General features: G+C 43.7%; 1 protein-coding gene across 8 annotated transcripts in view; it reads left to right on the forward strand.

Annotated features, from left to right (window-relative positions):
- The first annotated feature begins 2,735 nt into the window (after positions 1-2,735).
- Positions 2,736-20,922, forward strand: part of PTPRZ1 (protein tyrosine phosphatase receptor type Z1) — a 143,722-nt gene continuing 125,535 nt past the window's right edge. For 3 of the 8 annotated variants that reach the window (XM_063323263.1, XM_063323264.1, XM_063323266.1), the window contains exon 1: positions 2,736-3,161. In XM_063323263.1, coding sequence (XP_063179333.1) covers positions 3,104-3,161 — 58 coding nt within the window. In that variant the 5' untranslated portion in view covers positions 2,736-3,103. The remainder of the gene's footprint in view (positions 3,162-20,922) is intronic. The other 5 variants (XM_063323265.1, XM_063323267.1, XM_063323269.1 and 2 more) reach the window with 3 other exon arrangements.

Genomic DNA, 20,922 nt, shown 5'->3' on the forward strand with positions numbered 1-20,922 from the left:
TCTAATCCATCCTTCTTACCTCTGTGTTAGAGGCTATAAAACTGCACAGGAGTTACTCAGTGCAGACATTTGTGGTCATGTTTTAAGGAGACTAAAGTCATGATGTAAAGGTTTCAAATGAGGGAGAGTCTAACACATTCCCTGGTGATGTGTCCTAAATGTTATCATTCACTGCGTAAAATATTACAGCGCATTCCTTGCTGGAAGTGAAAGTTAGCTATTGGCATAAAGAACGTGTCAGGAATGGATTCTCTCTGGGTAGTAATTTACTGTGGAAACTAAGAAATAGTCGTGCCATCTGTGAACGCTGTGCCTGCCCTTCCGTGTGGGTGTGCTCATGATGGGTAACTTGTTCGTAGTATAAATGAAAGGGGGTTCTCAGAGAAACCCTGTAAGAAAGGGAGCACACTGACCCATCTAAAGCTTTTCCAGCACCTACCCGAGTAGGTAACCACATTAGCAGCTGCCAGAGATGATCCTTTAGCCTTGTCAGATGGTCACAAAGCTTGGACCATAGCTGAAAACCTGGAGATGAAAACGCACCAAACTGCTCAGAAGTTGGTCCCCAGCAGGCTGGAGGACAAAGCTGGAGGTTGCTGCAAGCTCACAGGTACTCACAAGCAACTTAATTGAGTTCTGTCTACCTGCCAGCTTCAGAGGAATGCCAAGCAGAGGTATATCCCGAGAACCCTGCGTTACTGCAGCAGTGGCAGCATTGTGCAGGCATTAGCATGGACAGATTACCCTGCATTTGCCTGTAATAAAATGCCCGTGTAATAAGTATGGTGATGGAGAATCATCTCTGGAGTGACTCAATAGATTCCTTCTTCCCCACCTGTGGCCTTTAACAAAATAACACATATTATTCCTTACTATATGTTGGAAGATGTGGAGTACTGTACATTCTAATACATATTGCATATATAATTCTTATTCCTCCTGAGAAACTAAACCAATTGCAAAACAGTGTGGCAGCTGGAGTTTGTTTTAAATATATTATCCACTGGTATTAGTATTTTGTCTTGCATATGTATATCAGTGTGTTTGTGCATGTTTGCATGTGTATGGGCTTGGAAATCACTACAGTTGTTTCCTGGCATCTAGGTTCTTTCAGGAACATGAAAATCAGCTGACTAAAATCTTTAACAACTTTTTCCCTTAGGACAAAGTTTTTTATTGGTGGAGCGCAGCGCACGGAACTTGTTTCTTCCCGTGATACCAGTAGTCCGTTTAACAAGAACTGTCACTCAAAGTTAATCCTTCTCCTAATGAACCAGCCTCTATTGTATGTAAACTCTGTAGTACCCGGAAAGATGCTGACTTTGCATGAGAAGACACGTCTGCAGTCTGCTTCCCAAATACAACCAACTGCTTGAGCACCTCAGCAATTTCTCCTCTAATTTTTGTTCACTCAGAAATTTCCAACTTGTTTCATGTCAAGATAGCTAATAACACCCCCAAAAGCCAGGTAGGGCAGGTGGACACCGAAATGAAAAACTGACACAGGAGTTTTTTTGTTTTCCTTGAAGGACAAGCTGGCAGCAGCTGCTCTGGTGCCTGAGGACTTAGAGGCCTGGTGGAGCAGGGCACCTCTAAAGCACCAAGTGGTTTTACACTTAAGTTTTCTGCCATTAAAAGTCACGGCACATCCGTGCTGAGTAGACGGTTTCGCTTTGATGGGAACAGTATCGCAAACACAGAAGCCATTCACACGGCTCCTGGGCTGCACTTGGGCGGACCGGGGATGAAGTGGAGGATGGCGTGTGCCACCTCACGCTCCCAAACCCACGGTGTTTGTCGGGGGCGTTTCTAGCCCCCCACCTTCCTTTCCCACACCCAAGAGGACTCAGCTCAGCGCAGGAAGGCCGGGGGGGTCAGGCCCAGCCTGGGAGACAGGGTGCCCGCTCCCTCCCCATCGGGGTGCTGCGCAGGGGGGCGTCTCGTCTGGGGCTCCCCGACGGGCCCACGCCTGCCGCCCTGCGCTTCCCCACCACGCCAGACCTGCCGTTTGCTTCCCTTCGTTTTTCACTTCTTGTCTGGGTAGTTTTGGGGTTTGGGTTTTTTTGGTCTTGTTTTCTCTTCCCGAAGAAACGGTGCCAGTGCCTGCGCCCTGACCCACTTCCAAGGCGGATAACGACATCCTGCGGCTCCAGCCCCCCTTCCCCCGCTCCCCCCCGCCCCCCCGCCCCACTCCGGTTCCCAGGGAACGCGTACCCTCTCCGCTTCCCGGCTCCGGGAGCAGCCCGCAAACGCCACCTCCTCACAGCCCGGTGGCGCTTACCCGCCCCGCAGAGCTCCCCGCCATCCTTCCCGGGAGGACCGGGTTTTAACGGGGCTCCTCCGCGCTCGGCGCCATCTCCCAAGGGGCTGCGAGGCTCCGCCACCGCCGGGTTGGCACCTGCCAGACCCTCACACCGCCGCCCTCCCAGACCCCCGGTACCCCACCGAAATAAACTTTCCCTTCGCACGCCGGGGGGGGCGGGTTGGGGTGTCCCGAAAGGGGTGGCTGTCCCCAACCCGCACGAAGCCGCTCTCCTCCCGCAGCGGGCTCCTCGGCCTCGGGGCCACGCTTTTGACCGCGGCGACCTGAGCGCCCCCGCTCACCCCGGTCCCCTCCCTCCTGCCGGTTGAGGCGGGGGGTGGCGTGTCTGCCCCCTCCCACCCGCGCACCCCCCTCCCCACGCACACACTCACGCACACTCACACGCGCGCACACGTGCGCGCCCGCCCAGCAGCGCGCGGTCTCCGCCCCCCCCCCGCGCACACACAGACACACACATCCGCACACGCACCCACGCACACGCACCCGCGGCCAGCCCCGCGCTCCCCCGCAGGCACCCGCGCCCTGGGCAGCGGAGGGCGGCCGCGGCGAGCCCCGCCATGCGCTGAGCCAGCCCCGGCCCCGCCAGCAGCCAGCGCCGCTCATCCCGCCCACCCGCGGCGTGGGGGCGGCCGCCGGGCGCGGCCGCGGCGCGGAGCCGGCTCCCCAGCGGGGAGAGGCGCAGCTGCCCGCGGAGGCAGGCGGGCAGGCAGGAGGCAGAGAGGCAGGAGGCAGAGAGGCAGTCGGACAGGCGGACGGGAGGAGGCAGAGGACGATTTGGACATGCTCATTCTCGGGCGCTTGGTTGCCTGCATCCAGCTCGTCTGCATCCTCAGAGTGGGTGAGTGACATTTGCGCGAATTCATCCTCGGGTTTTCTGACCAACTTTTCTCCCCGTTTTTTTTTTGCTCCCGCCGATGCCTTTGGCTCAGAGCTGCCGGTGGAGTCGCCGCCGCGGGAACACGCTGTCAACGCCACGGGTGGGAAGGTTCCCCCTGCCCCTTTTTACCTCAGCCTCCCGCTGCCGGGCTCCAACGATGTGCGGCACCTCCGCGGCACCTCCGCGCCACCCGCGGCACAGCCGGGTTGCTCCGGGGGGGCACTCGCCAGCCCACCCTGCCTCTGCTCCCACAGCCCCCGCGCCCCGCCGGGTTCTTCCCCCCCCCACCGCCCCCAACCCCCCGCAACGGGTGTCTCTCCGCACCGGGCAGCCCGCACGGGAGTGGGTATGAGCATCCCTGCCGAGCAGTATGGACATCGAGCTTCCTCCGTGGGCGTGGGACGTGAAATTTTACTTTAGCCTCTCGCAGGAGCTGCTTCGAAGAGAAGCGGGGAGGGGTGCAAAATTTCATCCCCCCAGAAAAGCCAGACTCGTTCTCTAAGAACGGGTAAGGACAGCAATTGCCCTAAAAACCAGGGTTACCACTGCTGCCTCGAAAAGCAAAATACGAGTTGTTCATTCACGTGGGACACTGCATACAGAATATGGATTCCTGTATAGATTTTAGTGGGGCTACTTATATAACCAAGTTAATTTTCAACTCATTCAGATCTGTGCAACTGGAGCGCATCCGAAAAGTCACACGATGCTCTGTTATTCAGTATTATTATTATAGCCAGCCTGAGGCGGTTGATGCTCTTAGAAGTGCCGTCTTAAATACTTTGTCAAATAAATATTAGGAGCTTAAGTGGTGGGTTTGATATTATATCGAATGATCATTTTGAATTTATAGGCTTCTATCAAACAGATCGCTAGAAAATACTAGTTGTTTGCTTGTGTTCAAGTATGAGGAACTTAGGAGCTTCAGCCCATTATGTACAAAACCAGTTTTACAATAGGTCTCTCGTGATAAAGTAGGCGCTAACCTACATTTTTCACCCAATAGGTGGTGCTGCTTCTGAAACCATGAAACTCTATAAACAAAGATCGGTGTTAGGTTACTCGGAGTGAAAGCAATTTCCGTACCAAGTTCTGCGAGTTAGAGGAAACTACTTTTTACAATTTTGTTACGTGAAAGATATTTTTACCTCCTTTCTGAATGGATAGTGGAATAATTCAACTATAAATGTGATGAATGTAACTGACCTTGAATTAAAATGTGTGATCTTTATAAAGGCATTAATAGCATTTTAGTGTCACTTTTAAACTAACCTATTTCTAAAAATAGGGTACTTATTCTAGTATAATTCCCTTATACTGGTTTGGCAAAGAATGGCCTTTCGTAAAACTTTTGTTAAGTTTTCAGAACATTTGTCTTATGTTGCCAACCTGTTTCCTAAAATCAGATGTACTCCCAAGACTATTTAAAGGACAAAATGAACAGGTGCCTGTGTATGTGTGTGGAGGTATATGAAAAAGTGTGAGGAATGTGTGAGATCAAGTATACTGTGACGTGGTCATAACGTAATACAACACAATTCAATTTTTGGAGACTAACTTCCGTGTGCAGATGATCCTACCACATTGCAAGCAATGCAAGACAAACATAACTTTTCTAATGAAATCTATGTTTTCTTAATAATTTCATCCCATGTCTTTTTAGGAATAAGGTGGTTTTGTATAATGTAGTATTCAAATACATGCTCTGCATTTGTATGTTAGATTAATGAATTTAGAAGATCTGTCAGGATGGGAAAATAAGGCTTTCTACTCACACATGAGGTATAATATGTGTGGCTACTTTTTTTTTTATTTCTCTAGACTGATAGACTATTCTTTTCAAACCTGACCTGAAGGGGACACCCTTTCTAGATGTGATGGATGATTTGGTCTCAATGGTGGTTCATTCTGAAGACTCATGAGCCAGACTGCTCAGTGTGTTCATCGGCATGGTTGTTCCCAAGAATTAATGCCCTGTACAGGTTATTAGACAGATTTAATCAGATTTCATTTGAATATGCTCATCTTTGAGTATCTCTCCATAACTAAACGTGCTCTTACCTGATAGTGTTAGTTCGTAGGAGTAAATATTTTGTTAGGATTTTGACGTTATTTCCTTTTGCTTTCTCATTAAAAAGATAAAATATATGGTTGCATACTACCAGTGCCTTGTTCCTAGGGCTTGGTGAGAGGGGAGGACGGGGTCAGACAGGCTGGCTCTTCCCATTAGGTATTTCTGGTATGGAAGAAACCACATCAAACCAGACCCAGGGGTCTGTGAATGGGACATTGCGGAAGAGCGTGGCCGTCTGCCTTTGCATTCTGGAGACCGCACTTACTAGTCAGAGGCTCGGCAACATGTTGATGCCAGCCTCGTTTGTTTGCAGTTTCCAAAAAATGTTGTAGAGTTCTCAGCTAGTCACGTACAGAGCTCGACAGGAGGTCCTTTCTTATGAATCTGTTTGGGAGGTTTGCTGTTGCCTCTGGGAGATGCGTCAGGAAAATCTCCGTCTCGTATATGTTCAGAGAAGACAAGGCGGCCAAATCAGCCTCACTGAAGGAAAACCTGTTGGAGCAGACAGAGGCAAAAAGTTCTTTCAGGAATGACAAGAGAGTGACAGTTCATTCCCTGTGTTATTGAAGAAATGCTTAGGGGCTCGATTCTAATGTCCCTGCTGAGATACGGATAGCACCTTCCTCCACAGTGTTACCGAAGCCAAGTACTGATGTAATTATTTATGGAGGGGTATTATCTGAGTCTTCTCAGTGAGTGCCATTCAGTGGAGTTCAATGGAACTACTTGTGGAGTGAGATGCTATTCAGTCGCAAGGGCGGGCACATGAGAAGTCCTGTGTGATTATTTGTGGACACTACTGTGTACTTAGAATAGAGATTTCTTATGCAGTTCTTTCTGTTACTAAAATTAAAGGACACTCTGTGGACAATTCACTTGCCTTTTTACATTTTTATTTTAAATGAGAAATATATGAATATGCAATTACATCTATTCAGCGTATATCTCAGGCTGAAGATATTCTTTGAAATTCTGCCCCAGCTTACTGGTCTGTTCCATGTAGCTTTCTGGAAGTCAATGGGGTGTGCCCTTTTTGTAGCTTTTGTCTCATTGTGCTTACGGAAGAAATACCTGGAGTCTTTTCTATAAGTTGACTATGAATCTGTGTGGGCAAGAAAATGTTAATAGAAGAAGGAACGGGTTTTAACAAATTGCATTATAATTGTGGCTAAATTTGAATCAAAGAGGTGTAAATATTTAGGCAAGACTTAAAAAATATTCCCTGCTCTCACTAGCAAAATGTAGATAATTTCCCCAAATAATGTAAAAAGTCTCTCCGAAATTAGCTCATCTACACCTTACTACTATCACTCTCTGACCTCAGCCAGGGTTTTGCCTTTCAAAATGCAGCTAATTAAACTACAGATTGTTTAATTGGTTGCATCTCACTTTAAGTTTTCAGTATCTAGAAAAGATCTCTCATTTTTAGTTTGCTTCTGGCATCCCAGTACCATGGCTGTATTCGTACAAAAGTATAACGTTTCCCTAAACATTCTAAATTTTATTACATGGCTGACATCAGGACTGTGTTTCCAAGCTAGTAGACAGCATACATCTCACTACCAACAAGAAAATCAACTTCTCTGTGCTCTTTATTGCACGGCCCCAATTAATAATGATAAGAATCTGAAGGACAGCCCTGGCTCAGCTTTCCAAATCCAATCCCACTTTCTGTTCATTCTCATGTCTGCACGTTTAGATTCAATAAGCTTTAGACTGTTAAAGGACTGTGGGATCAGATCCTTCTGTTTTGCACCAACCTCTTATATTGATGGTATTTTTGTAAGGCAGATATTTGGCATACTTCAAACTCAATCACATCACAGTAATATTACTGTGTATTATTTTTTAATGTTTTAGCATATTTTACACATAAGATGACACGTTCCTATGGATGATGATACAAAGTTCCTGTGGAGAACTTTACTCCTGCCATATCTAAGACATAAGAGCTAAAAATAAAATAAGAATTTTAGTACTGTTTAACTATCTATTTAACCGTCTCTACTATAACCATCTATACGTTCTGCACTTTTGTACCATAGAGACTGTTATATGCCAAAATTTAAATATACAGTATGGATTTATTTTAGGTTCAAATACTGGCAGGTATGAAAAGCTATGCAGAAATTAATGACATATGAAAAGTTAATGTCAGTGTAACCTAATATTTATTCAGCACACTAGTCTGTGGGACATATCTGAAATAGTTAAAGCTGTACTTTGCAATGTTTATTCAGTACAATGTGTAATGAAAGTTTTCCAAGTTGTATTTGATATTACTTCACCTCTAAATGTACTTTTCTATCTGAATTCCTGGAGAGAAACTAAATAATACATATAAAATTACAGAGGTAATTTGAAACTACTCTAATCATAATCTGGATTATAAATCGGGATGTTAATTTATGAGTGTAGGCACTCGCCTATTTCTTAAGGAAGGCGATTTCCTTCATTTTCTGTGCTCATCATTTGAGTGGTCATTGCCCGCTCCGAGTTCTCTAATTAGGAATTTAAGGGTGAACAGATTCTGCTCTTTCGCTGACAATTTCAATTCCTCTTCAAACGTGTCGTGCTTCTCAGTATTCCCCGTAGGGCCTGGAGTCTGCAGCAGTTCCGGAGCCCCCCGCTCCCATTTAACAGCTCGATTCTCACAGCTTCGTGCACCATTTATGTGGCTTTCCTGTATGAGACATCCTTTGGCTATTCAATAAGCTGCTTTTCCCATAAAGACAAAAGTTACCTTTTTGAATACATGTCAAGCCTTCTGCATTAGAAAGATAAATCAACAGGAAGAAAACGACTTACAGTATTAAATAAACAAAATCCACTACATGAAAGATAGCAAATTTTTCAAAGAGGCTGGGACTGCGAATGAAACTTGGCTCCAGCAGGTTGTTGAGGAACTGTTGGCAGCAGAGGACTTTTGTGGGAAGGTATGGCGCAGGTTGCTTGTTGAATACAAATTACTGATGTCAGTCAATTCAGTCTTGAGGCTCAGGTGGAAATAACTGGAGATTTTAAGAAACAAGGTGGGGGTTTATTTTATTTATTTTGCATCGCTGGCTGATGTTGTGGCACTATCTGGTCGAGGTGAAATAATAGACTTGTTAAGAAACACAGGCACTGTGTAAAAGCATCATGGATTATTCTAGATGAGGCATGCCTCTCAGCAACTCCTGTTGCTTTCTACTACTTGCCCATACTTGGATTTAGGTATTCTTTGATCCACCAGAGACAGCTATATTTCACCCTAGAAATCAGTATTTTTCATTACTAATCGGAGACTGCAGGAGCTATGGTTTGAGTTAGCTAATTTCAGAAATCCTTATTCTGGTAAAAGTCCCGTTGATGACAAAAATACTGTTCTACATCTGATAAGGGGAACTCAGCGCTAAAGTAGGACACTAGTGGAACTTAGATGCCTGAACCCAAAATTTTAATTAAAAGGGTCCCCAACTCAGCTAGTACCTTTTGAGGCTTCTTCAGGCAGGCACAGTTCCTTTTCTGCGTGTGTCTTACCTGACCCTATTATGTCTATCTCGGTGCCTCTTTCCCTCCTAAGTTTAATTGGGATCCAAACCCAAATATTCTTTCAGATGACTTCCCTGCTCCCTAAATCAGTAAGGCTGCCCTAAATAGATGCTGACAGGATCAGGTACCTTGATCTGACTGCTGCTGCTACTGCTGGTTAAGACAAAGGACAAGGTGATGGGCTGTGCCACCTTCTCATGTTGTTGCCCAGTGACTGAAGTGTTTTACCAAGAAAAGACAGTCTAGAGGAAAGACCTATTCTGACCTAAAGGGATTTGAACCCGAATCTCCTGTCTCCAAACATTAGGTTTTGTCAGATGAGAGGACTCTTCGTACTTCCCTTTTAAAATGAAGCTTTTTAGCTTTAAAAAAAAAAGATAAATTAAAAAGGACAAAGGCTAGGAATTGCAGGGAAGAAATAGGGAAAAGAACGAATAACATCAATTATGCCACAGCATTAAGTCACTGCTAAACTACTTCTTAATTATTGTGTGTGCTTATGTTCCCCTTATCTCAGAAGGGGCACAGCAGACTTGGAAAAGACTAAGGGAATGGAAAGAGGAAAGATAATGGGTATCTGTTTTCAGGAATGACAAAATACACTAGGACTCCCTGTTGAGAACAAAGTCAACTTAAGAGTTTGTTATATAGAGGATTAAAAACTCACAAATGGTGGGAATAGATTCTTCACTTAGTCTTCCACTGTGAGAGCAAGGGGACAGCAAATGAAGGCAGTAGGAGCCAGATTTAAAAACAAATGAAAGGGTAGGTAGTTAAGAAGCTCAAGAAAGACAAGTGTGTGGTCTTGCACCTGGGAAAACATAATCCAGGAGTGCAGCACAGGCTGGGATCTATCCAGCTGGGCAGCAGATCTCTGGAAAGGGACCTGGGTGTCCTGGTGGACAACAAGCTCCATATGAGCAAACAGTGTGCTGCTGGGGCAAAGAAAGACAACAGGGTGCTGGGCTGCATCAACAAGGCCATCACCAGTAGAGATAAACAAGTCATTACCCAGTCTATTCAGCACTTGTAAGGCCACACCTGGAATGCTGTGTTCAGTTTTGGTCCCTGCCATATAAAAAAGATGTGGACTGCCATGAAAGGGTCCAGAGAAGGGCCACCAAGATGATCAAAGGAGTGGGAAGCCTGCCGTATGAGGAAAGGGTGAGAGAACTGGGTTTGTTCAGCCTTGAGAAAAGAAGGCTTAGGTGAGACCTTATCACCATGTTCCAGTATTTAAAGGGTGGCTACAGAGAAGATGGAGACTCCCTTTTTACAAGGAGTCACGTGGAAAAGATGAGGGGTAATGGGTACCAGTTAGTCCAGGGGAGGTTCCGGTTGGACACAAGTGGAAAATTTTTCACAATGAGAACAATCAGCCATTGGAATAATCTCCCCAGGGAAGTGGAGAATTCTCCAACATTAGACACTTTGAAGTGTTCTGGGACATCTTGTGTAGACTGTGCTTTTGCCAAGAAAGGTGGGACCAGATGATCCTTGAGGTCCCTTCCAACCCGCTGTTCTATGATTCTATGATGATTCTATGGTAGTTCTTCCTGTAACAGGTGGTAGACCTGTGAAGCTCTGTTGCAGGTTGCTCTGAGAGCAAAATGTTTTGAGAGGATACTAGATAAGCTCTTAAAAGAGAAACCTACTGAGGGTTGCTAGGCAGATGGAAACCACATCCATTTCAGGAATTTTTGGAGCTGGAAATAGAGCCTGGGAGAGTTTGCAAGGAAGTTTTCAAGCATATCACATAATTTTGCCTTTTTCTTACTGTTCCTTAAGCATTTGCTTTGGGATTGTGGAGGCAGGACTCAGAATTGGTAGGATAGTACAGCAAGAGAGGAAATATGAGTTCTTATGCCTGCTCCTAGTCAGTATTTTATTATCCTCTTGCTGGGTACAATGCATAAGTCCCTACCACTGCCTTCTCTCTGGTTGTGTTCTAAATAAAGAGCAAGTTTTGCTTGTTTCTTTGAAAGCTGCAGATACTTGCTCTCGGAAGGGGATTCTAGGCTGTGCTTCTGAAGGACACAATCTCCCAAAATTGGTCAGAGATCACATGTGTTTCCACCAACTCAACATTTACATGAGGGGTCCTGGAGAGCTGAAAGCCATTTGGGCAAGCCAGTGGCTCATTATTGCAGTTCCGTACTGCTAGTGCGGAACAGGTGGGTGATTCAGCTGAATGACATCTTGCATCTGGGCTTTTGTCTAAGTCAGGTCTCCCACGTCTGTCATTTATATCACAGCTTCAGATTCAGTAGCTAAAAAACAGGCTAGATGTTGCTTGGCTACTTGACGTTGAGAAAGCAATATTTACTTCTCTAGGTTTTTAAAGCATCCAGTTAGACACACAAGGTAATACAATTTTTTCCTACAACCCTTTATGTTTCACTACACTTAGAGACTGTAGTTGCCTGGAAAATTCTGTGTGATGTTGAAATATTATAGATCCTATTGCGCAGGTATCATTCAGCAATTTACATTTCTGTATGAAGATATTATGATTGCTCCTCACCTGACTAGTGAGAGATTTAAGAGTCTTCAGGACCAGTATATCTGTCAGTGCTTTGGCTCTGAATTGTCATCCTCGTTGCCGAAAGATTTCTGCTAAATACTGGATTACCTGAAAGCTGAAATATAAAGCAGGTAGCATTTGAAGAGGTTCTCCTCTTCGCTGCCTTATTTATCTGCTTGCTGAGATAGGATAACAGTAAAAGCAGTGAGGATTTCATTAAACCATAATATCAGAAAGGGTGAAATAACAGACACCTGGAGTACTTTGTGTTGAAATTGTGTTACAAAATTGGTCTTCAAAATGCTGTAAATAAAGGATGCTGCATAAAAATGAATGAAATCAAATGTATCTTAGTGAATGAAGACGTGTGTTTCTGTAAATGTTGTAATTTGACAAAGAAATCCTGGCTAGTTTAGAATTTCCTTGGAACTCATGACAAGTTCTTTAATCAGGACAGTTTTTTTGTTTTTTTTATAAACTATCCAGGCCAAATTCAATTTTTTCCTAAAGTAAATGGAAGGATTTAGTGACTTCATTGAAATTTAGACTGGTTTGTATCATAATTCTTCAAAATACACTTTTCCAAATATAACGCTATTTTTCAAAGCTGTCAAAGCCTTGGAAAAGAAAAATTTGTAATGTTCTGCAGGGGCAGCTTATACTGAAGAAACTGAAAGCTTTTTGAAAGCTACAGCAAGTATTTTGAGGAAAAAATAAGCCTTCTAAAATAAGTGTTTAGAAAAAGACTTGATTCCTCAATTGCTTTATATGCTGAACTCCATGATTTCAGCAGAAGTTCCCCAAAGGAAATACATCTGCTTGCTTAGACTAAGTAGCTAATGATCAGAGTAACAGCTGGCTTTATAAGTGTGACCTTATATTACTCCAGGTGGTTTGTCTTCTCGCTCTTTCCCCAAAACGACCAACTGTGTTTCATTCATTTCTAGCCATTTAGAAAAATCATTTTGTTCCAAGTGTGAGTTGTTTCTCTAATTTCTTTTCGTAACTCTTATTCTGATTGGTGTGTGTAAGTATGACAACAAATTTGGCAATCTGGGAGGCTAAGGAGCCTTCTGCCAGCCCCCTGGAGCACTGCTGTTAGGTGTGTGGGACACTTCGTGTGCACTCACCGCACAACCCATCCACCCATCTTCTGCACAGAGTTTGGGGTGAGTCCTGTGTGGTCTGCGCCTATCTCTTTCTTTGTCATCTCTGGTTTTTAAACAGTAGCTTTGCATTTCGTGTATCTTGCAATGTTGCAGAAAAATCCCAAGGAACCAGCCTCTCTTTGGGTTTGTTTTGTTGTTTTGTTTTGGTTTTTTTTAACACATTTTAGGTTTGTGTTAAAAAAACACTGTATCACTGTAGGACTACTTCTGGCTCGTATCAGTGGAACTGTGCGTGAATAAATCCTGGATAAGCCTCAAGGAGAAATAGATCCAGAAGAGCTATTTAAGTCTTAGGATAGTGCTGACACAAAACCAAATGGATATAAACTGGCAATGTGCAAATTTAAGCTGAAAATTAGAAGGAGGTTCCTAACCATTACAGCAATGGGATTTTGGAAAGCCTTTCTAATGGCAATAGTGGGAACAAAAAGCCCACTTATTTTAAGGATAGAGTACCGTGGTTTTTTGCAAGATCCTGTGGCTCCTGCAATAGGAGAGAACCCTGTTGATGATCTGGGCGTCCCTGTCAGTGAGTACCATGGTATGATTTCAACTGTGCTAAATAAGAAAACAGCAGCATGCACCTGGCTGTTCCCGCCAGCTGCCTGCCCCGAGACAACATAAACCAGTCATTCCCCGCCGTGGGCTGACACGTCTGTAGGCTGAGGGGAGCTGAGTGGTCACTTGGCATCTCCAGTGCCACTCAGCATTTCAAACTGCACTGAGTCAGTAAAACTGCTCTCGCTTTCTCACGTGATATGACCATAGGAAATTTCAATTCATTATATTTCAGGGTCAGATTTTACATTGGCTGAATTCCAAGAGTATTCTCAGGCTCATCTGCCCGTTTCTCGTTAATCCTTTCCATGTCCTCCTCTCACATTCTCATATAAATGGTTTGGCCTCACCAACAGCCCCATGAACTCTCTCCTCACCATGTGAACATTTCTGCAAAGACACAGGCAGTTTCATGTTAGTCTACTAGCGTAAAATTTCCTCTGCAACTTTGTAAAGGTCCTCCTTTTAATATATATTCCTTATGTATCTGATATAATTCCTTTTCACCGTTTCTTCCTGTATTTTGTACTATCATTAACTTTCTCCCCTTGTGTATTTGGGATGAAGAAAAAGGGATTCATATTTTGCTTACTGCTTCTTTACTGGTAAAAAAACCGCAAACACATAAATCAATATACTATGTATTAGAACTAACCAAACAGCGGATAAAAAAATGTAAATTTATTTTTTTTTTTGTTCTCTGTGAGTTTTATTTTCTTCTAAGTTGTCAAACCACTTAGTCAAAGGTTTAGTTTTCGGTATCTCTTGATGAGAGAGAGAGAAAGCAGATTTCTGTATTTAACGTATGTGTATTTGAGCAGAGGTCAAGTCGATATTGCATTCCACAGAATTCATTCAGGAATACTTTGACTAGAAATTATTCTTTTAACCCATTAGTGAAAAATGCATCCATACAAAAAGATTCTGGGAAGCTACCCTTTAGTCTGAATATTTTTCAGTCTTCTCTGGTTTGTGCTGTGGGATTTGTAACGTGTGAATCAGCAGAGAAAATCAGTTTCCGTGTGGCAGTGGTCTTCACTGTCTGTATGGGAAATTCCAACCTTTTTGTGTGAGCTGATAAAACTGCGATACAAAATCTGCTGGAGATTTGTCTGAGTGGTAGCTGTAGTCATGGAGGGAAAGACGACAACAGGAACAGACACATGCTGTTCATTAGGAATATGTTCACATCTTAAATGGTCTGATTAGCCCTTGCAACTATTCAAGTGTTTACAGTCATAAAAGAGATTCATCATATTAAAACAAATTGCAAGTGCAATTTAGAGCAGATTAAAAATACCCTTATTGCCCTGCTGAGTGGGAGAAGACAGGTTCAGCTGAATCAGGTGAAGCTAATAAGTTGGTGATACGTAATGGATAGTTCCAGGTTACATCCAGCTGAGTGAAATCAGAAGAAATTGTGTATAGAGCAATGCAGTCTCGGGTTTGGTGAATAAGGCAATCTTAATTAATCGGCTTTTTCTAGTATGATCCACACATTCATAGAATCATAGAGTAGTTTGGGTTGGAAGGGACATTTAAAGGTCATCTAGTCCAACCCTCCCTGCCACGAGCAGGGACATCTTCAACTAGATCAGGTGGCTCAGAGCCCCCTCCAACCTGACCTTGAATGTTTCCAGGGATGGGGCATCTACTGCCTCTCTGGGCAACCTGTGCCAGTGTTTCACCACCCTCATTGCAAAAAATGTCTTTCTTACGTCTAGTCTAAATCTTCCTTCTTTTAGTTTAAAGCCATTACCCTTGTCCTATCGCAACAGACCCTGCTAAAAAGTCTGTCCCCATCTTTCTTGTAGGCCCTGTTTAAGTACTGCCAGGCTGCAACATTCTGTCACAGTTGTGAACAGTCCATTTGAATAAAACTGTAACCCAGGTTTTCATGGAAAAGTTATAATTATTGAGGGATTCTTGTTCATTAGTTAAAGAATTCCTTGGATATACAAGAGTTTTTCTAAACATATGAAACCCCGGTCCCCTGAAATCTGCTGTGCGCTTGAAAGAAACTTGGCCCACTCAGAGTAACTTTGTGGTTAAATCAAAGAACATTTTTAGTCACCTTGCAGTGAAACTCAAAATTCTTGGTTAGGCATCCTGCTTGTGATGTCCAGAGCATGAGAGTTATAGGCACCTAGACTGGGATACATAGCAGCCAGCAAGACCAGTGCTGCCGCATGCAAGCCTGGCTGGTAAAATAAAGATCAGTGTAGATAAGAAAGCATTAAAAAGTAACAAACTGGGAAGTGCCTCTTCGGGCCACGTATTGGGAATAACTGTGCTGAAACATCTTGTTTAGATGGCTAAACCTGACAAAAAATATCATGGAATTCAGAATTGTTGGTCTTACTGCTTCTAAAACAGCGATGAGATGTTGATACTGGAGACCTCTCATAATCATCTAATAGTACAACACTTGCCAAAGAATCAGAAGACAGCAATCCTAAACCTTTCCCATGTAAGGCAGTTTGAACCACAGCTGTGGAGAGCAATATTATCCACAGAATGCAGAGCACAGCAGTTGAGGATGGGCAACAGTACTGATCCATACCCAGGCTGAAGACGGAAAGGGTGGAAAAATTTGAAAGAGAAAACTTAACTGTCCAGTCTAATGGGCAAGATAAGGTGGTCCAGCACAGCATTTCCAGGTGCCGGACTAGATTTTCTCCCTCCTTTCTGCCCTGTGCCCCACCTACCCTGCCCCAGAAGCAGCAAATCTCTGGTGTCGTACTTCTGCTGTGGCTCCCCTCCACGTCCCCCACCACATTCCCCCACATCCCTGTGTCTTTGTGGCTGTAATCTCTCTGCTGGAATGGATGCAAATGTGGATGAAGGCATTTGGCTGCAGAGGCAGCCTGTACTGCTGGAAGGACCACTCTGTCTGCGACAGGGGATAGGAGACAGGCCAGAAAATATGTTCTGTAGGCTGGATTAAAGCCATGGGTCAGCAGTTGGACCATGCTGGGTTATGTCTCTCAGTGAAAGGAGTAAGACACGGGTTTCCAGTCCCTGTCAGTTTGATTATTTCTGTCTTTTATCTAGCTGCTATCCAATGTAAAAAACACCAGGATTTCTGTTGTCTCCTGTAGTTTTGAAACCGCTGAAGAATGCTACTGCATCTCCTGGATGGGTCGGTCTGATGCTTATGTAGGTTTTCTGGGCATCTCTGAATAGCCACCCACTTACCCTGGATCCGTGAAGTCTGTGCATCTTTCAGTCTCGGACCAGTTCCTATTTTTTTATGTTGCAGAAACTGAACCAGTTAGGCACAAAAGTGTATTGTATCTCTCCCAGAAAAAGAAAACTGTGTAGCTGTGTCATTAGTCTGCGTAGGAAACGTATGCATTTGCACCGTCCCTGTTGGAATAGCAGGAGGTTTTCTGCCGCAGGCAGGTATGGCAACCCGGCGAGCAACAGCTGCAGTGTCCTGGAAGAAAATACGGCATGTGCTCCTTTTTGTAGCAAATCAGCTGCTTTAGATGGCATAGAGACAACAGATTCATTTCCCCGGTGAGTCACTAAGCCTCCCTAAAGCCCCATATCTCCAAGGCTTTCAGCTGAGGTGGAGCGCGTTACACCGCTCCCAATACAGCCAAACCTTAAAGGCTTAGTCAAACCTATAATTAATTAACACTTGTGTAACACTTAGAAGATACAACTCACTAGATGAGCACTAAGGCTGTTGCTAATGATTTTAAATCTATGAAACGACTTCCTAAAAACCTTTGAAATTGGCAATTATAATGTTCTGTCTTAGAGGGAAAAGCTTTGATCACTCCAGAGCAGGAAATAAACGCATGACTTAAACTGGAGAGAGACAGTGACAGAACAGCCGCAAACTGCTGAAGACGCTGGCGTGGCAGAGAGCCAGAGGAAGATTTGCTGTTTCTCCTTCCAAAACTCAATTTGAAGCCATTTCAGTATTTCTGTATTGCATAAATGACTGTGAAGGTCCTAGGAAGTCTGTAGTTGTATGTATTTACGCTCTGGAGATAAGACTTAATTGAAGAATTTCATTTTCATGCCCTCTTCACTTTTTTTTTAATTCCTACGCAATTACAAGGCTATATTTTGATACAGTGCTAGAAATGAACCTAATGAAAATATTCTGATCTGTCCTGTGTTCCAACACAGATACTTCAGTAAGATTTAAAAAAAAAACAAAAACAAACAATTGATAAGATTTTTAAAAAATTATTAAAAAAAAGGGTCTGAAAGCCTGTTGTTTTCTGTTCAAGGGTAGAAATATTTTGTAAAGAAACTAACAAACTACAGTCTAGAAGCTTGATTTTGCCAAGGTGTTTTCCAAGAGCAAAATACGTGAAGCTGTCTTCTTTGCTTGACTAGTGCTGGTCGTGGGTTCAGCAATGACATCCACCAAACTGTTTCCCTAACATACTCAATTTTTCATGAGGTGATTAAAATTTAAGAGGTTCTTTGGTATAAAGCAGCATAGTCTTTGCTTGTAAACTTCCTACGCCTCCTCAACTAACTTCCAGTTATTCACGGGTAGAAGAAAAAAAATAAGAACGTTTTAGGAAAATAAAAAGGCATTATAGAAAGACTCTGTTTTTAAAGATGTATCAGTATTTTTGAGCTAGTGTAGTGCTGTTACATGCAAATAATGTGTTACCTGTTGAAGGCATCTTCAGAAACATTTTATTTACTTTGATTAATTGCCTAATAAATTTTCCCTAATAGATGCTTGAGGAAGTGAAAAATACTCATCAAGTTGCTTCTTGAAGGAACAAATATTATTGTAGTGGTTTTATATCATGATAACAAAATAAAGTTACATCCAAGTAAAATGAGGGGGAAAATCTATCTCACTACTTGTCTGTAAATTTTCCGCTGTGGGATTAAATGTTAGTACTAACCCTATTGATGCAATACCAATATACTTCAGAAATTTTACAAACATTGAGAAATATATAACTAGTTATGAGAAATAGAGCCATTTAAATGACACATTATACTTATTTCATTCCATGGACAGGTTGATCCTCTACCTGGGCTTTTACACGTGTTGGATATTTAAACAAAAATGGGATCTGAGGTTAAACTGACATGTGGAGATGCTGTATAATCAGGAAATTACTATCATTTATTATTTATGTATTGATGACATCTAAGTGCATTTGTCAGTGACCAGGGTTTCATTGTGTAAGGTACCGTACGAACACAGAGCAGGAATATGACACCCGCCCTAGGGAATTTAGAAATAAAGTACAAAAAGAGAAGCTGATAGGAGAGAGAAGATGGGAGGAGCTGCTAAGAAAAAAATCATGTGTTAGTCAGTATAAAAAGCAGTTGAGTTGGTGAAGCAGCGATCTGTGATGTCTTTTCTGGCTATTCCTGTGAGTTTTCAAAGAGGTATTGAACGGGTCTGTCTCAGTTCCTCGTCTGTAACGTAGAGGTAGTAATATTTTACGCAAAGGTGTTTTGTGTGAACATGAGCACGTTCGCATTTCTAAAGCTCTTTCAAGAGGAAAAAAAAAACAGCAAAAAGGTTAGCTCCAAGTCTGATGTGATAGGGCAGAGTCCCGCCGTGGGGGAGTTCTGCAGGCAACCTTCGCCGTCTCTGTGGCGTGTGTGCAGTCGCCTGGAGCCCCTGGTGCAGCCCCGTGCGAGCCACGTAAGCCCTGGGCAGCGCTTAGAGGTGAGGAGAAGCATTCACCTGGAGACCCGGTGCGTTCTGGTGATTCAAGAGAGAGATGAAAATCGTGAGACCTGGGAACTGAACCCGGCAGACAGTGTCTGTCGTTTTACCTTCTTTCCCTCAGTTTGCTGCCTGCAGAGCCGAGAGGATATCCCCATACTTTCTGAAGTCAGTTCGGGAACAAAAGCACTGCGTAAGCAGACGGTGCAGCGTGAGCACTGGCGTGCGAGGAGCCGAGGTGTGCCGCTTCTGATGGCAAGGGAGCCCTTTCTGCATGAGCACAGCCTTCCTAACGCTGTACGGCTTCGCTCGGGTGAGACTGCGTGAACAGTCACACCTGACAACTCGGGTCAAAACAGCTGATCTGAACATTTATCCTGTGGTGGATCTTCTCCGATCGTAATCCTAAACGGAAATTCTGACCCTGCGTGAGCCCGTGGTGCCACCACGGACTGCAGCAAGGCCTGTTAGCTCATGGTGCCCGCCTGAAAGTCAGCACGGGGGAACGTGGCAAAATCTGATAGGCCTTTGCCGTATAAAACAGATCTCTGACATCTCACAAAAGGAACAGTTATACTGAATGGGGATGCCATGGATGTTATTTTAGTTAATTGCTGTAATTTAATGTTCATATGCTGTGTATAGCTAGAACTGTGGTTGGACAGTCATGACATCCTAAAAAGTTGGGTTTTCCTCATGCGTAGCAGTCAGTACAGCTTGGGTCCACATGTCATGTTTGATGATGGTAATAATGATAATACCCTGTGTCATTCTTCTTCATGTATCATTCTTCTTCATCCTATGAAGGTGGGCATGTAAGTATGGGTATAGGGCTAGTGGCTGTCAGCAGCTATTTTCCATTAGCTGCCATCTCAGTTCCATGAGGTGTTGCAACACACCTTGTCTAGGTGGTCCCTGGTGCCAGCTTTTCTCTCTTACGCCCTCCATACTGCCAGGTAAAAAGGGACTTGGGTCACCGTTCACGCTTCTGTGTTTGCTGCCAGTTACCACACTGTGGTGCCCTGATACATTATTGTTGTCTCCATTTCTGACTTCAGGGAGGTGGTGCTCTGCATCCCTTACTAGTAATTCAGAAGTAAACGTTGACTTTTAAGTTGTGACCATAAGGACAAATGCTGACATAGTCCAAAGCTTTAAATTGTACAAGTGAGCAGTGGATAAAAACTTGTCTTTCTTTTTACTCTTTCCTTAAAAAAACCCATATGTTAAAAACGAATAAAAGAACCATTCCAGATTCCTATTGTCTTTCAGTAAATGATGACTTATAGGTGGAAAAAAAAAGGAAGAAAAGTGGTGAGTCCTACTGACAAGAGGAAAAGTGTTTCTGGTAGTTTCCCCTTATTCAGAGTTCATAGAAATCCCTCAGAGCGATTAAGAGAGAGGAAGAGAGCAAATGGAAGAGAAGAAGAGCAAAAAAAGAAAGGCAAAGGGAGAAAGAGGAAGGAGGGAATGAAGAAGGAAGGGAGGGAGAGAGGAGAAAGTTTACAAATGAGACACACTTGGCACTTCTGCAGCTTCTGTTTATCTCATGGTTTTTACATTTGGTGCTTCTGCAGCCTGCAGCTACTTGCCATTTGTAACTACTAGAAAAGGAGATGGGGGAAAGGAGTTAAATTACTCCTGCTGTGACTTTTACAGGCGTCGCGTCACCAAACCCAGAGAGAGATGAAATGAGCAACTGAACCCCAAGCTTTCAACCTCAGTTGTTTTTAACGACTCTTTTCCACATGAAGAGGGTAATGATAGCAATTTCTTCTGGGTTTTTTTTGTTGTTTTTTTTTTTTTTTAAATGCACCCAGGTGGAGTTTATTGCACAGCAATTTATCAATTATTCATCACAACAGAGAAAAAAATTGTTCAGAGCAAGAGATGAGGAGTCTTCATATATTTGCTTTTCACAGGAGTTGTTTATGTAACTTTCTTGGCATCATCACCACAGTGATCTCTAAAGATACATAGGTATGTAGTGCTTCTAGCAAGTACATAATGAACGAATTGTAGAAAGACACTTGTTGACACTTGCAAGGAGTAGTTAAGTGATGCAAGGAGAAGAGCAGTGGAGGGCCTGGGGAAGGAGGAGACACCACCCCCTGCCCCCTTGCCCCCACTTCCACACTGCCTTGGCCTCTCTCTTTGGGTCACCCACCACCCCTCCTGGCTTCTCCTGCTTA

The sequence above is a fragment of the Chroicocephalus ridibundus genome, chromosome 1 (assembly GCF_963924245.1).
Source record: "Chroicocephalus ridibundus chromosome 1, bChrRid1.1, whole genome shotgun sequence".
Lineage (NCBI taxonomy): Eukaryota > Metazoa > Chordata > Aves > Charadriiformes > Laridae > Chroicocephalus > Chroicocephalus ridibundus.